The sequence below is a fragment of the Leuciscus leuciscus genome (genome assembly GCF_965113295.1).
Source record: "Leuciscus leuciscus genome assembly, chromosome: 14".
Taxonomy (NCBI): Eukaryota; Metazoa; Chordata; class Actinopteri; order Cypriniformes; family Leuciscidae; genus Leuciscus; species Leuciscus leuciscus.
In genome coordinates, this window is record NC_138738.1 from 16,456,403 (window position 1) to 16,475,055 (window position 18,653).

At 37.5% G+C, this 18,653-nt stretch overlaps 1 protein-coding gene across 1 annotated transcript in view; it reads left to right on the forward strand.

The window, feature by feature from the left end:
* The window catches only part of raver2 (ribonucleoprotein, PTB-binding 2), a 73,252-nt gene that overhangs the window by 22,475 nt on the left and 32,124 nt on the right, over nt 1-18,653 (forward strand). The window contains exon 3 of the mRNA XM_082136027.1: nt 10,572-11,044. Coding sequence (XP_081992153.1) covers nt 10,572-11,044 — 473 coding nt within the window. The remainder of the gene's footprint in view (nt 1-10,571; nt 11,045-18,653) is intronic.

Genomic DNA, 18,653 nt, shown 5'->3' on the forward strand with positions numbered 1-18,653 from the left:
GTAGTGGAAGAGCCTCTCCTCAATATTATTAACTCGTCTTTATCTTTAGGTCATGTTCCAAGAACATTTAAACTGGCAGTTATAAAACCTCTCATTAAGAAACCACAATTAGATCATAATAATCTAGCAAATTATAGACCCATTTCAAATCTTCCATTTATGTCTAAAATATTAGAAAAAGTGGTGTCCGCTCAACTGGGCTCTTTCTTGCAACAAAATGATATCTATGAAAAGTTTCAGTCTGGATTCAGACCGCATCATAGCACTGAAACTGCGCTCGTTAAAATCACAAATGATTTACTTTTAGCTTCTGACCAAGGCTGTATCTCAATACTAGTTTTACTTGATCTTAGTGCTGCGTTCGATACTATAGATCACACAATACTCTTAGATCGACTACAAAATTATACTGGTGTTCAAGGACAAGCACTAAGCTGGTTCAAATCATACCTATCTGACCGCTACCATTTTGTCTATTTAAATGGAGAAAAATCGATCATAACTCCAGTAAACTATGGAGTGCCGCAGGGATCTGTATTAGGCCCTCTGTTATTTTCAATATATATGATGCCACTTGGAAATATTATAAGGAAACATGGAATTAGTTTCCATTGTTATGCTGATGACACTCAAATATATATTTCATCACGGCCGGATGAAAACGCTACATTTTCCAAATTGACAGAGTGTGTTAAAGATATAAAAGATTGGATGACGCGTAATTTTCTTTTATTAAATCCAGACAAGACAGAGGTAATACTTATCGGTTCAAAAAACCGCCCACAAAACCTCGCACAATACAACTTTAACATCATAGGATGTCCTGTTACTTTATCCTCTACAGTAAAAGACCTGGGTGTTATACTCGATTGCAACCTGTCTTTTGAAAATCATATTTCTTATGTTACAAAAACAGCCTTTTTCCACCTTAGAAACATTGCTAAGCTACGTAATATGCTATCAGTTTCTGATGCAGAAAAGTTAGTTCATGCATTCATGACCTCGAGACTGGATTACTGTAATGCTTTATTAGCTGGTTGTCCTGCATCCTCAATAAACAAGCTACAGTTAGTCCAAAATGCCGCCGCTAGAGTTCTTACGAGATCAAGAAAATATGATCATATAACACCGATTTTATCATCACTGCATTGGTTACCTATAAAGTTCCGTATTAATTACAAGGTATTGCTACTGACTTATAAAGCCCTAAACGGCTTAGCTCCAGTCTATTTAACGGATCTTCTATCGCCCTATAATCCATCGCGCTCTTTGAGATCACTAAATTCAAGGCTTTTGGTCATACCTAGGATATCCAGAACCACCAAAGGAGGGAGAGCATTTTCACATTTGGCTCCAAAACTCTGGAATAGTCTTCCTGATACTGTTCGTTGCTCAGACTCGCTCTCCCAGTTTAAAACTAGATTAAAGTCGCATCTCTTCAGCCAGGCATTCATATAATCCCACAGTTCAAACTACAATCCGGCCTCTATCCAATGCCAGAGGAGAACTGGCCCCCGACTGAGCCTGGGTTCTCCCAAGGTTTTTTTTCTCCATTAAGGCACCTGATGGAGTTTTAGGACACCATTAGGTCACTTGATGGAGTTTTTCGGTTCCTTGCCACTGTTGCCTTTGGCTTGCTCAGTTGGGGATATTTTGGGGATATTTAATTTAATTTTATCAATCAATAAATTCCTCTTGAAACAAACTTTGTTGTATTATTTTAATTTAATACTGTGAAGCTGCTTTGATGCAATCTGTATTGTGAAAAGCGCTATACAAATAAACTTGACTTGACTTGACTTTTGTATATTTTATTCTAATACATCATTACTTTAGATTTCAGAGATATTTATGTGTACCGTCAGGCTTTTTTCCAGAACACTTTGCATAAAAAGAGGTGGCTTGATATGTTCTGAAGAAAGTGTTTATTTTTTATTATTATTTATTAATAGCATCAATAGTTCAGTTGCAGTCCTATCTGTGGTCCTCAGATCTCACCTATTAACTGTCAGTTGACACTTTTATTTCGGACTTATGCAGTTGAAATGTCTGTAGAGTGCTTTCAGGCTGCCTTAGTGACCACGACGTTGGGAGTCTTTGATAAAATTCTCTCTCTGTCTGCGTACATTTTTATCCTCATTCAGCCTCATAATATATGAGGGCTCACATACAGCCCTGCTGATTTTGCCCAATTATTTTTGATAGGCCATCAATGTTCTGGCCTTTCATGGCCTACTTCACTAGGTGTAATCGAGAGGGGCTCATATAGGCCCTTTTGTGAAGCTTTGTGTGTGTGTGTGTGTGTGTCATTGCACATTTTTAAAAGTAGCAATTAGGGATGGATATGTGAAGGTGTCTAATTAAGTGATTAGACCCTTTTGATTTTTGTTTTATCATTGCCTTTGTGTTTGTTTACAATGTGAAGACAAGCTGGTCACGACTGATATGAGGTCATAGAAAGAGATGGTTTATAGATGTTCTTTTTAACGGCAAGCTGCTTATACAATGGCGGTGAAGCACAGAATATTATATTATATTATATTATACAACCGCTTGATCCTTTATTAAGCTTCCTGCCAGTTTGAAACAAGCAAATGGACAACCCTGGAAGCTTCTTACCAGACACAATGGGTGACTACAACTTTATACTCTTTTGAACAGTTGTTCTTCACTTCAGATGATATTTTTTTTTATTTTGTCAGTCCTGGATGTAGTAACATATTTAGAATACAGTGTCTCCCACCATACACAGATCCTTAAAATATGGACGTTTATGCAGACAATAGCATAAAACCGCTCAGCCATCAGTTCAGCATCTCAGGATTTTTCTCATGCCTGTGACAGCACTTCACTGATCTCTCTCAACAGTGGCTTATCACAAAGAGAGACAGCACAGATAACAGCTGAATTCAAGTCCCAAAGGGAGGCAAAGTACACCATTAGAAGCCCACATGCTGTCATTTCACACCTCAATTCTTGTTATGTTCGCTGTTGTTTGCTGTGCCCAATTTCTAAATGACTGATTTACAGCCCTGAAATTAATTGCCGTGTGAGCGTTTGCATTCACTCCCAACGGACAGTTCATCAGCATGTACAGTGACAAATCATAGGCGTTAAAAACTGCTGCTATCTGACACGCGTGATCTATGAGGGAAACACACCGGAAACGGCTGCCCACTCTCTTGGCTCATGTCATGTGGTTGTCCTTCGAGAATCACAAATTGGGAGATGAGCATTGTTTTTTGTCCTGCTGAAACTGGAATATATAATTGTGGTTAAATTTTTTTTAAAGAATGCTTAAAAAAAATGAAACCTTTTAACAACTATTTATGTTTTAGGTTTATTTTGCATTATTTTCATGGCAATTAAAGCACATTATTCTCAAAGATTATTCTTAACTTTTTACAGTAAAAACTTGCTGTGTCATGATTTGCATTATTATTTTTTATTTTTAAGTCAGTATAAAGGCAGTATGACAAATAATACTGTGACGTATAAATACTTCACAATTTAAAATATGTATTATTTTTTGCATCAGTGTTGAGAAGGAATTGTTTTTGTTTTTTATTTAAGCTAAAAGGATTTCTGTTTTCCTTAGTGGTATTTTTGAGGTGAAATATGAATTGAGCTTCACAAGTTTCATAAGATTTAGACCCATTTATTTAGATGATGCATATATTTAGGTAACAGATGTAAGTGATTCAGACAGCATGAGCACTCCATCAGAACAATGACCCAGCATGCATCTCAATCTCACAGATGATGAAGATCGAGAGAGGGGGCCGCAAATGGATCCAATAGTGGCGTGGGGGTCTCGTTGTCCACTTGAAGCTTTAGAGGGGCTTTTTACAGGAGTGTGTGGGAGTTACTGCTCAGCCCGATAACCACTTCAGCCAGATGACTGATGCAGGGAAAGCAGAAGGAGATCATCATTAATTGATGCAGTGGCAAATGTAGGCGGCTTTGGAGAAGGAGCACACACACTCTCACACTAAAACATGAACATATAGGAGGACAAAGGCCAAAGTCGTGGCTGCTGAAGAGCGGAACACATTTGAATATTGAGGCTGGATAATGCTAGCATTTAACCGCTCCATTATCCGGGATCTTTGTTTGCTTGGTTGGAAATGAAAATAGCTCTGTCATTTACTTTATGCTTCTGTGTTTTGACTTGTATGCAAGGGTTTTTTCAGATCTGGTTTGGATGAGGAGATTTTATTTAGGACACTCCATGATAATGATGGCGGATCCTTCAACGATGGCTCATTGGAAAGACTGTGCCTCTAGTACCTACATTCTTGTAAAACTCCAAAAACAGACCTATATATACAATTCAATGCAGTTTCCAGCTAAAACAAACACCAGAGGCAGTTAAACACCAACAACTTTTATTCCTTAGATTCCTAAATTATGAATAAAGGGCAGATTAGATTAGTTAATTAGATGGACTTATTTTCATGTGGTTCCTTGCCCAATACTATGTTTTGACCTCAAAACTCTTTTATCATAGCACTTGATTGGTTTTCATTACAAATTAAATGAACTATTTAAAATTTTTCAGTGAAAAAAGTGTTACTCAGAAAAGTAATAGCCTAAACAAACAATTGAATAAACAAATGTAAAATAACACTGCACAGTCTTACTGTACACATTAAATATAGATTAATCCTTATTAAAGCTACTTAAGTTATTCAGTCAGGACCAGTGAGTGGTTTTACTTTGTCATTTGTTGTTTGATTATCATTAATGACAGACTGCAGCTGTTTTTTTAGGCTAATTCACGGATCCAATATACTGTTGCATATAACGTTTACTTAAGACATAACCCACTGTGTTTATGTGAATACTCTCCAAAATGGTATTTTCACATTTATGTGTGTACGCATTTAGTCGTGTATCCGAAGCCCATTTGCTTATCCATGTTCGACTCAGACTCGGAGCGCTGCCTGGGGAACAGTGTCTCATTTGCGGCTTAATGAGCTTTTAATAACACTGTTTAATATCAAACATGTCCCACAGTTTAGTAACAGTAGACTGCATTTTACAATACTCCCTTATTTGGCTGATTTGGATGTTAAGTTTAGGCTTTTAGGGAGGAAAGAAAATGCACCGCTGTAAAGGAAAGGAATGCGGCAACAGCACAATCATTTCTTTACCTCGATAACCTTGTTTTCATAATCGTTGGACGGCGAAATCGAAAATCAATTAATCGCACAGCCCTAGTGTCTATTCCATACATTATCACGTTATGCTGGCATCATCAGACAGCATCTCATCACTGGTTCTACACAGTACTTGCACTTTTTAAATGAACTTATAGACAGAATTTTGTCTCGCTGTTGCATCTGCAATAGCCTAAGAACCATCAAGGGAGCCAAATGTTGTGAACTAGTTGGCCCTTCTATAAATTTCCAAAGCCTGTTTTTACACAGTAGATAAAAGATGAGTGTGTCTGTTTGTTCTTTTGCATGTTCATCAGAATACATACTTCAGATATACAGTATGGCAGCTGTCAGCTTTGTTGGGTGTTTTCAGTGGTAATTGACATGCTGAGATATAGTGGTTGTACGCCAAAATCTGTGTGTGTGTTGTTGTACCGTTAAATTTAACGTTATGTAATGTGACCTTAGAATTGATATAGTTGCATTTGGGAACTACAGGTATGCACATGTGTGTTTGTGTAGCTCTGACTTGCCAGTGGTCATGCCATAAAGCAGTAGCTGGATCACAGAGCGTGTCTGCGTGTTTGTGATAGTGTGCATGTGCGTCTGCCTGACTGCTTGATAATTGACATGCTGTAAAGCAGCAGGGGAAGGCTTGTTTGAACTCTGCCGCTGAAGGCAGCTAGTGGGGGGAGGACACTCTGTCAATGCACAGCCTGAAGGACCCAAACTTGGCCTGGCGCTGATGGCCTTGGTCTGCTAAGATATTGCAGCCATCTGGTAATGACACCCAGTCTGAACAAGGCCTAACAAGCCATAACGAGCACAGTACCAGGACTGTGCTCTTTGCCACAGACCTAGTTGTCGAGAACCACAGTGATTGCGTATGTCTGTGTCACAGTGGCTGAATCATCATTCACGTTGCTAAAGTGTTTAGTTGGCAGATTAGTGAATATGCACGTCAAAGGCGCTTCTGGGATTTCACTCATAGGGAGCTCGGCTTGCTCAATGGCCAATATTTGGTTGCACTTTATTTTGTGATTTGTAGACTGAAGATTTGAACATAAAGCATTTTTGGAGGAGAAATGTACCAAACTTTAACTTTTTTGTAAAGACTGGAAAGAGTTTTTGGTCTTAAACATTATGATTTGTTCCTCATATTTTAACTTTGGTGGCTTAAATGTGAAGAATATTCCACAATACCGTTCAAACATTTGGAGTAAATAAGATTTTTTAAAGTCCCCTTGTAGTCAATCATTTTATCTCTTAAAACTCATCTTAGATCACCAAAATGACTAATTTAAATGTTTTTTTTCCCTCGAAAATAAACGTATTCATGCCAATAACTTAATTGTAATTTTACACCCTTGCCTCATTTAGTATACGCGGTTCTATGAATATGCAAATAAGCTCCGCCTCCACTCACTCACACCAGCTCAGAGATCCACTCATTGACGATCACACGTTGACGTGATTGGTAACAAGGTAGTTTGTGACGTCAGAATCAGAAAGATTTCGAACCACGTTTTTGAGACTGTTGCTGTGTTCGAAATCGCCCCTATACCCTCATTCACTATTCCACTAATATAGTCCACTTGAAGGAGTGAGTGAAAATGAGTGAGCGAATTCGGACACTGAGTGTGTCGGAAGGGCTGCCGCTTTTGCATAGTTTGTGCTTGTTGTTTAATAATTAAGGCGAGACACTACAGGTGAATAGGGTAAAAATTTTAACTAGCAGATATCACCATGGAACTTTCCCAGTTGATTACCTACATTAATATGAGAAAAAAATGTATTACAAGTTTTCTGTAATTTAATGTTTAAATATGCAAATTAGGCAATATCTAATTAAATATGCGCTAATTTGCATCGATTTAAAAAAAAACGAAATCTGAGTATTGGATAAAGCCAGGTTAAAAATTATTTTTTCATTGTGTTCACATATTAGATGGGAAAAAAATTACAGAGGGATTTATGGATATCTATACTTTTGTTATCCTGTAAATCAGAAAATACTGTCAATAGCCTTAAAAAAATTATTTTCGCCATGTTTCTTGGAATAAAATGTTATATAAATCAGGCTAGGAATAACATATTTACAAATCCCTCTGTAAATGTCTTCTAGGTACAAGACTGGAAAGTTTGGTGTATATAGGTGCTACTGAAGTGGAGATTTCGGACTTGGAGTATGAGAGAAAAGTCATTTTGAGAAAACGGGCATTAAAGATTTATCATCAGCCAATGAGATTGCGCATTCAGTCCTTTTACTTTCACGATTGGTTGCTGATAAAAAGGAAATGACCATATTTGGATCCGACAGGATTGTACAGGAGAGAGAGAGCTTCCTAACGGTGCTTGTGATGACAGGCTGCCGGCAGCCATCGCGGAGCAGCGGGAGGATTAAGAACGCCAACTTTTGTTGAATTTATGAGAAATCTACAGACGCAAACAGACAAAGTGTAATAAAATAAAGACCTAAATGTGTATTTCAAAAGAAGTCTGAAAGAAGACATGTTATTGAAGACAAATATCCCCAAATCTCAAAATTGACCAGTAAAAAAACCCCGATGTTTTTGCCTGCCGTGTCTCGCCTTAATTGAAACTAACTAGAAGCTCCAGTAGTAATGAAAAGATTTATCCTGAATTCTGCTATGGAAACTAGTTTGTATATAAACCGTAATTAAACTATTTAATAATCAGTTAAAAAGGAATTTATAACTGTATGATATTACGCTGGACCAGTGCGGTTTGGAAAATGGATGGATGATTGATTCAGCTGCTGCGCCATGTACACTCGTTATTGCGGTGCATTGTGGGATTGAATGAGTGCACTCGATAACATCCACTATGGTTTCGGACACCCCTACAAATGGCTGTCCCCTCAAATAGTGCCCTATTTAAGGGTTTAGGGCGTGATTTCACTGTTTCACTGCAGTTTTAAGGAGAAAATACTCAGTAATGGTGTTGACTGATGAATTTGCACATGGTTTGTCTTAAAGCATATAAAAAAAATCCCATAGACATATAAACAACATTAAAAGCTTGATTTTCACCACAGGGGGACTTTAAAATGTAAAAATTTGCACTGACCCCAAGCTTTTACAGTGGACCCTGATTTCATCATTTCCAAAAATCAACTAAATAATCATGCAGTAGCCTATGTAGTCAAAATAATAATCATGTAGTATACCACCCTCTCCATTGTGTGCCTATGTTTACTCTTCCGCCTGCCAAAAGTGGCACACATGCCTAAGGTTTAGACGCCTGATTTGTGTTAGCTAGATGCTTACACTTACACCATGTATGCAGTAAAGCATTCTGTTGTATGAAATTAATATGTAATTTTATGACAGTAGGTCTACTTTCGCATCACCAAATAAGTGCATTTAGTGCATGTAACAAAAATCTGCAAATTGAGATTTACCCAGCCTGGACAGAAGCTACTGCATCAATCATCTAAGCCCGTGTGCTTAACAGATACAAGCCCATGCTTGTTTTAAATGCTGTGATCTTTCACACCCTGGCTTAATGAATCTCAATGAGCTCTCACGGTGTGAGTAGAGCTCATGTCATACACTACACTAACTGAGTGAGTGTTACTCCTCCCCAGCATATTATCATCTCAGAGCTAACGAAAAGCCTAATGAGTGTAATAAGAACGGGGGAAACGGAGCACAGACAATGCTCATGGGATGAGGAGGCTCAACGCTGTGATTTTAACTTTATAATTGCTGTAATTGTTGTGCCTTTGTCTCATGATGTTTGCAGAAGCCAATGATAAACTCTTCGATCTGGACTCATACTGACCACAACGGACCTAAAGAAGCCACAAAAGATCTGCAATAGACAGTAATGTCATCTTCTATTGACACGTCATGCTAGTCATTTTCATGTCAGTCCCTATGTAGCGCTTACTAATGACTGCACTGTACATTAATGAGTAATTTTAGATGTCTCATGGCAGAAGAATTATAGGCTTTATGCTGCTACAATGAAGCCCCCCATCACACAAACCCCCTAACTCGACTTAGCCAAGAAAAAAGAAACTAATAACTGTCACAGATTGAGACGAAGGCTATAATCAGGTTCCTCCTGTGTTTTAAAAAATGGTTGCTTAGCGCTGTCACCAGTAAAGTGGCTGTGATTTCTAAGATTATTGTGTTAGCTGTTCTTTGTTCACGTTGTATTTTTTCTTTGTCGGATAAGAAAATGCTTATCTATGCTTCATTTACTCTAGTTAAAAGGAAAGCAGGAATAAGGGGGTGGAGAAGGACAAAAAATTAAGTATAAATGAGATTAACTTCAATGCAAGAGTGATAAACAGTTTTTAACAATGTGTCCTGTTATTAAAAATAATGTAAAATCCTTTTATGTTTGATAATTAAATGGACAGACTTCTTGTGAAGTTAATTACATTATTTAATTGAATTTAATGGTAATTAAAGAATTATTTAATGACAGGCTCACCGTACTGTCACGTTTTCAGGAATTAATCAGGTTAATAAACTGAGAGCCATCTGCCAAGAGCCAATCCAACAGAAAATCTGTAAAATTGTAGTTTTAACCCTTAAATGTTTTTTGTTTTTTGTTATTTTTTTGGAATAAGAGGCTTTATTCATATCAAGTCAGGATGAAACGGAAGTAGCAGCAGATTTCCAGATTTTGACAAGTCCGAGTGTAACGGATTATCGAAAAATAAAAAAAATGTAGGATGGGGACTTGGATCTGTCTGTCAGTGGTTGATTGGATTTTGAGATGTGGGTGTGGCCCTCAAAAATGGTGGCAGATGAACTCGAGCTTGCAGGAGCGGGGTTTAAGTCCTGCATACGTCATTCAAATTACGAGAAGAAATAAATGAAACATCCACGGATGAATCATCCGCAACAAGATCAATAACATGCATTTAGAAAATACATAGGGTGAATTTTCATTTCATGCTGACTTAGTGTCTTGCATAGAAGGAACATGGTCAATAAACATGCATTGTGAATTACATGTACATATAATAAATGTGATGATGTCTGCACTAGAATTGGACCTTTTTTTTTTTAGGTTCTGCTGTGTGTGCGCCCTCATTCACAGTCTGCTCTCGTTTCAGTGATATAACAAAAAAAATTAAATGCATCTACTAACATAAAGTTGCATTTTTATTTTATGTTTGATGTTATATAATGATGTTTTTCTCTGGCCTGTGTATGTTAATTTTTAAGTTTGATGAGTTTTTCCATTTGTGTTTGTTAGACTCAGCATGATCCACAATTTTATATTTTTTTCTAGTGTCACACATAGGTCATAATACTCTTGTACTCTTGTTGTTTTTTACACTCAATGTCCATTTGATTGCCCTTTGACTGTTTCATTAATGTTTTTTGTGTCTGTGTGTGTATGTGTGTGTGTGTGTCTCACTAGCCTTCGTAACTCTTCTAAATGGTGACCAGGCACAGGATGCCATCCGAACTCTGCACCAGACATCAATCCGAGGCCGTGACATCACCGTCCAGCTTCAGCCCACGGACTCCCTCCTGTGCGTCACCAACCTGCCCTACACAGTCACTGCCGGCCAGTTTCAGGAGCTGGTGCGTTCCTATGGCAACATCGAGCGCTGTTTCCTGGTGTACAGTGACCTTACGGGTCACTCCAAAGGCTACGGCTTTGTGGAGTACATGAAGAAGGACTCGGCCTCCCGGGCACGGTCAGAACTCTTGGGCAAACCACTGGGTGACCGCGCACTCATGGTGCAATGGGCTGACGTCAACCAGCTGACCTCTGCTGAACACCTCCACTCCAAGTGCCTATGCATCGATCGCCTGCCGCTAGACTTTGAAGACTCGGAGGAGCTGGCTCACATTTTTTCAGAGAGCTACAAACCCGTCTTCTGCCAGGTGAGATGTGGAGAAAAGTAGCAGTGGGTGTTTTTTATTCAGGCATTTCACTTCCACCGACACGACTGGAAAATAATTAGTTTATAAAACAAATGATTTTGCCTTTGAAGAAGTAAGGGAGAGAAATTATGTTGTTGCCATTTGCAGTCTTTTAAAGGGATAGTTCACCCAAAAATTTGAGCATTTCATTTGCATCTAGGACTTTCTTTCTTCTGCTAAACACAAAAGGAGAAGTTTGGTATATTGTCTCTGATGTTTATTATGTCATAATTGTCACATATGTTCATAATTGAGGAGGATGCAAACTGTCCGTCTCCAGAAAATTACATAAAAACACCCATAAAAGTGTGTCAGAATAGAATTAAAATATCAGCTTTTCAGTGATTTTGATTAATTGAAAAGCACCAGCTCATACAGTACGTGTTATTAGTTAGAGAATCTGACTCCATTGATCATGCTGTATTTTTTGTATTCACTTTAAAAATTCATAATGTTAATTTGTTTGAGGATGAGACTACACTGATTGCGCTGAAACATTTTGATTCACTAAAAAGAACCATAAGAATCATTTGTTTGGTAATCGGATAACACTGATTGTGTTGTATGTTTTTGATTGACTAAAAAACAGCTCATAGGAGACTTATGGAGACTAACACTTTATTTTGATATTCCCCTTTAGACATTCTAATGACTATAAGTAACTTTGCAAGTAACTTATTCTACTAACCCTACCAGTGTACTAATACTCTAATGAGAGTTTGTTGACATGTAGGTGCAGCGTAACTTGTAGTCAACAGAATGTCTAAAGGGGACCATCAAAATAAAGTGTAACCAAACCGGCTCATAAGAGTCATTTGTTCGGAAATCCAGCTACACTGATTGCGCTAGGTTTTTCTGATTTACTTAAAGAAATGGCTCATAAGAGTAATTTGTTTGGTAATTAAACTGAACTGTTTGCACTGCATGTTTTTGATTAGCTAAAAAAAAACTGGCACATAAGAGTCATTCATTCAGAATTATGACACCACCTTGATTGTGCTGTATGCTTTTGATTTGCTAAAAAGAACCAGCAGATAAGAGTCATTCATTTGGAAATCCAACTACACTGTGCTGGGTTTTTCTGATTCACTTAAAGAAATGGCTCAGAAGAGTCGTTTTGCTTGGTACTCAGACTAAACTGATTGCTCTTTGTTTTTATTCACTAAAAGAACCAACTCATTATAATTCACCAAAAAAAGCTCATAAGAGTCATTTTTTGATAAATCAGACTTCACTTGCAACACTATTTTCATTCTGCTGAGAATAAACGTTTGAGAACCATTCTTCGTTACCATCTTTTTTTTTTTTTTTTTTAAATGGACCAGGTTCTGAATACAAACCAGTTTTCTGTTCCCGATCTAGTCATTAGGGAAGTATTAATGATCTGGCTTTAGAGGTTGAGTTCTGTTGCCAGACTTGGTGACGAGGACTTATGTGGAAACCCTGCTTAGCTTTCTCTCGCCACTGTGTTAATAAGAGAGAGCTTTTCCCCATGCAAACCTTCTCCAGAAATCAATACCTCCCAGGAAAACTGCCTTTAAGTGCTGATGCAGGATACGGTTTCCTCAAGCTCCATCCTAATCAAAACCATTAAAGCTAAAGGGCAACACTGACTTTAGATCTACAGTTAGGGTGAACACCAGCCAACACAGAAATCAATACGCTCCACCCTCTCAATCCCATAAAGCTTTGCAGCAGCATTAAACCCACACCATCTGCTGGAGCGTTGGAGAAGCATCAAGCTCTCAGGACTTTGACCTTAAATTGCATCACTGTGCTCTCAGGCCTCTTTAATACTCAAGCTTTGCTTCAAGAATCAATAATGGAGCTCTCTGAATATTGCCCCCCCCCCCCCCCCCCCCCCCACTACTGTACATAAATGAGATAACTTGATGAACTGCGCAAGTGATTCAGCTCATCTGTGTGCAGGAGATGCTGGAAAACAAGATGCAAAATGTGCCTTATGTCAACAGAAAATGTCTCATCAATATTTAGGAGGTTTTAATGATCTAAAAGCTTTTCAAAACTGCACAGTGATTGGAAAGAGTGACTCTAGTAATGTTCTCCTAATTGAGGTTCTTCAACACAGCTGTTTCAATATAAATATAAAATAGAGTTATTTCAGGGTTTATTCAGTCCTTCTGGTGTAATAGCGCAGTGGTTATCAAGCCTTTTTCAGGTGGTGGATCCCTTCAAAAGTGAAACAAAAAAATGCAGACCACCTAACACTCCAAACTATCAAATATGTACAGTAGTGTATAATTACCCTTAGTTTATAGCTTATATGCTGAAAGATCATTACTTTTATAAATCTATAATTTTCTAGACTGCTTTTTGTCTAGTTTCATTGAAATTAAATAGTAGGCTCATTAACCAGATAAAGCTAAATAAGCCAGCTGGCCACTGTTTATGAAGTTTAATCAACACAAAGTTTAATTTACATCCACTAACGCATAGTTTTCAGTTACTTTACTGAAGTGAGACAACAGCAAACTATCACAAATGAATTGTTAGTTTATTAATAAGTCTATTATTCAAATTACTCGGTAATAGTGCTTATTGGCATTTATGAATACAAAAATGTATGCTTCAAGTATTATAAAAGTATGACTTATGCATTAGATATTGTTTTAGTATTACTATTATGTAATCAGAGACGAGAAGAGATGGAAGATGGAGGGGATGCTATTTTGATTAAAGATTATGAGGGAATGCGGATTAAAAAAACAATGATGTGCACAGATGAATACATTTATAATAGATGCTGCAATGTTCTATAACAAAAACAATAATCATCAAATTGACTTAATGGCTAATTTAAGTACTCAAATTGTATTAATGTACACTGTGTACATTTGTGCTTCTTGAAGGAAAGTCATACTGACATGAGGTTGAGTAAAGGATGGCTTATTTAGAAGTGATGACCAGGTAATGTCTGACTCTCCACAGATGCTGCAGAAGTTTATTTCTCAAAACCATTTTCATGTGATATGAAATGACAACACTCTTGAGTTTAGTTGGCAGGAAATGTCAGCTCCATTATGTGTTTGAAAATGCATCTTTTTTTCTCTGGCATCTCACCTCCCACTTTGTCACTCATTCATCTCGCAGCCCCCCTCCCTTCTGTCAACTCTTTTCCTTTTGCCTTTCTTTTTGAGAAAGACAGCAGTTATGTTATTAGATGACTCAGCGCGTTCATGACGGACATATTCTGCCCCTGGCACATATGAGGGACACATACTGACAGCTGGACACACACACACACACAGTGCATCCAGATATATTTAGGTGGATGTGATTAGAGATTAGCCCAGTGGTTTCTGAAAAGATTTTGCTATTGCCTCTTTATGTTTTTCCTCATCCATTCGTCGCTCTCTCTTTGTATGTTCTCTGTTTGTTTATCTCCGTGTTTTCCTTTGGACTGATATAAAGGTCAACTCATCTGCTGACCTCAGTAGATTTTGAAGGCTGTCATAACCAATAGCGTCTGGCTGCAGACTTGCGCTCTCAGGCCTGCACGCTCAGACACCAGCGCTTCCTCTGCCTGTGACGTCACTTGCAATCGACACAAATTAACCGGAAATGTTTCCAGCAGTTCATTCGCATTGTATTGACGCTGTTAAAGCACTTGCGTGATATAACGCCACCGAATTTTCCCCCAAAAGTTAGTTAAAGTTGGTATTATACCTTATATTGCTATCATATACTGTTGTGTACCAACATTAACACAAGATTTCCCCAAAATCATGTTTAATCGGAGATACGAGATTTATGACTTGGGAGCAGGGAGATACGAGGTTACGCTGGATTAGAATGGAACGGACAGAGACGTCGCTGCTGCCAGCAGTGTTCATCAAAGTCTGCGGTCGCGTTGAGCCTTTTGACAAGAGAAAAGGATTCAATAGTTAACCAAAGCTAACGACTGTGGTTACATACATCTTCCTAAACTCCATTTTAAAGGTTTAAGAGTTATAAGTGAAGCAGAACAAAAAACGATGAGGTGACTAGCCTGTCTTGCGGAAATTAGCCTAATCTGCACGCAAACTTACCTTCGTGGCTCACAGGCTTCATTCTGCACCGAAGCATTATTTACAGCTATCGATTTTTAACAAAACAGGCCTACTCAAATGTATCTAACCTAACTATTTTCACTCGTTATTGTCTAAAAAACATACAGAGTTATCCAAAGATAGGCTTAAGTTACTTGGCGCCAGTAATTTAGACAGCCCTTTTTTCTCCCATAAATAAAACCTTGCTACTTGGGGTATTTTACATGCACAGTGCCAACTTCGAGTCAGTAAAATAATAATAAAAACAATAATTTAATGCCGGTATCCAAAACATTTTATTCAATTCAAGTATTATATTAGATACATTTTAAAACTTCAATGCACTCGTATAAAAGCCTAGTAATAAGTAGACATTTAAAATACATCAATAACTGATATCATAGTTTAAAATCAGAGTTAAGGCTTGCTTTACGGGTTGCTCGACGAGGATTTCTAAATCGTTGCGACTTTCAATCCTGAGGTGACAAAATGCCGTGAGGGTCCCGCCGCGGAGTGAAGAAGAGTTATGAGGATTCTCAGACAGTTGAAGTGTCCAATGGAGTTAAGAGCTATTTTCAACACTTTAGATTGGTTAATAATTTGTAAAAATAACAGAACCACGTGGGGAGTGACCAATAGCATCGTTTTGTGAAAAAATACGAAATTGACAAAATTTGGACATACGGGGTTTCCGCCCGACAGCGACGATATATATTTATTGATATACCTTCTCGTCATAACTCACACACACGTCACTTTTTAAGACAACCTCCTGCTTGAAGATGGTAAATGAAGACACATAGAGTAATATGCTTTTAAAATAAGTAACCATTAATGTTTTATGTTTCAAAAATATTCATATTGATCCCATACAGATTAAGTGATCTGTTTTTTAATGCTACTACATTATTAATGACCACATGTAGGTCATTTGAAAAATGTATACATCCGTTTGTTTTTTTGAATGCTTTTAAATGCAACAATTAAATGCTTATTGTTTTGCTGTCCATGAATTTTTGTACTGCTTTTATTTTTCCATTTTATCACTATGTATTAGAGTTTGCATGAGTGTATGTGCCGGTTTCTAAGTTTATTTATTCCCAGGTTGTGGTGATGTTCCTGTTATGTATTTAAAAGGTGAAGTGTTCAGCATGAATGTTCAGTTCAGCACCAGAAAATTTGGTACAATTTCATAATATAATTAGTCTGTTCCGACCACTGTTATTTTAGTATTATTTATGGTATTATTATATTTAGTAATATGTTGAATTAGCTTTTATTTTTATATTTTCAGTTTAATTTTCAATTTAGTCTGTTATAATATTATTGTTATTTGTTTTTTTATTAGTGCTGTCAAATCGATTAATTGCATCTTAACACACACACACACACAGTGTGTGTGTATATATATATATATATATATATATATACCTATATAAATATAATAATATATATATACACACACATATTATATAAGCAAAAATTCAGCGATAAACCTATTTTAAAGCACTAGTTTTTATGTTTTATTTGTTTGTTATTTTAAATATTTCATTTATTTTTATATCAGTTATTGTTGTTGTAATTTTAGTACTTAAACTTCAACTTATGTATCTATGGTCACGTACACACTGCAGCTAAATTTGGTTAATTCACCTTTTAGTGCTTAAATCTGTTCTGTACACAGTTCATTCATTTAAGGGAGTGACATTATAAAAAAAAACTTTTATTTCAGTGAGTGCCCACTGCTCCCTCTTTCCCCGAATCCCACTGGGGTATCTGTATCACTCTCAAAGGTCAACCATTTATAACAGGAAATAGACCATGTCCGAGCCAGAGGGAACACACCGTGTAGATGTTCAGGCACAATATTTGCTTTTGATGGAGCGTTTTATGGTTTTAGGGTATATTGTTTGTGTGTTTAAATGGAGGTGGTTGCTGTATTGATCGTCTCAGTGGGTGTGACTACTCCCAGATTGCCTGACCACTCTCTCCTTCCTATCTAGGAATGTGTTTGTAGATACAAGGCCGACCAGAGGAAATTCATGGATCATTATTGTATTAGATTTGTGTCAAGTGCCCTCCAGAATACAGACTTGTGACAGAATCAGTTTGGACCGAGAGAGAGAGCAGTTCAATATTTGTGCATCTCAGCAGGTTTATTGAAATTATTTTATGCTCTCATTTGTCACACCGAAGCTTGTCATTATATACAAAGACACACATCTACTTCCTGTATGATTTGGCTAGTCTGTCTGTGTGGTGTCTTTGGCTGGGATAAGAGCCTGGATGGCGACAGTTTACTTTTATTTATTTTATGCCTCTAATTGTATGTTTTTCATATTCCATATCTCTTTTCACTAGGTTTTTTGAAACAAGATATAAACAAGCTCATCTGTGTACGTGTGTGTGTGTGAGAGAGAGAGAGAGAGAGCAGGAACATGAAACAGAGGAAGGCCTGTAAAAAAAGAAAAATTTGTCATTATCAGTTTTATAAGGGATTTTGTTTAATGTATCGCATTGGTCAATAATTCTAAATTTATTTGGGTATTAAAAACCATATAACAGAGACACTGAATTTGGTGGGATGGAGCCACCCACTACTCAGGCAATTACACACCCCTTCAACTCTAGGTGCCACTTTAATGTAAATTCATTTAAATTTTCACAAACTCTAGAAGTTTGTTCCCAAAAACATCCACAGGATTTATTCTTTTGACTATTTGGATCATGTTCACACGAGCTTCAACCTTAATGCTCTCTGCTCTCGGCTATATTATTTGAAAGAAATTTTAGATAAAATATCTATTGATATTCAAATGAAACGTAACTGCTGCCAATAAAACTGCTGAACTATAGAAGAGCTGTAAAATGTTCCTCTGGGAAGATTTTGGGAATGGTGTGCATTCACCAAAGTGTTCAAATGGACACACACACAAATGTTTGACACTCTTCCAAATGACGAATGCTTTTCCTTCTCTATATTTAGGCTTTTACATACACTGTCCTGACTGCATTATAACTGGCACAGATAAGCCCGGGTTCCTCCGAGACATACCGCACCACTTATTATTACTGCCAAGGACGTATGCCGTGTGTGTGTGTGTGTGTGTGTGTCTGTGTGTGTGACAGTGTGAAAGAAATATCCAGGCCACACTAGTACGCATTACAGATTCATGGTTTCCTCACTACCATGTACTATGTATGTGTGTGTATGTGTCTGTGCACATGTACTGTACATGTATAAGATCCCACATTGAATCTGACTGTGTGTTTCCTTTTTGCTTCTATCATCCTTTTTGCCACTCTTTTCTGTCTGTCCTTTAATCAGCCCATCTTCATCTCACGTTCTCTCAACATCCTGTCTTTCCTACTGCGCTCTATATTTTCCCTCTTCTTCTGTCACTCTCACATTATCCGTTCATTCATTCACTCCCCCTCCAGAACTCCCTTTCTTCTCTCTCTCTCATTCTCTATTTCCTCCATCTATGTTCCCTCAGGGGTCTCATTTCCATCCCAGTAAC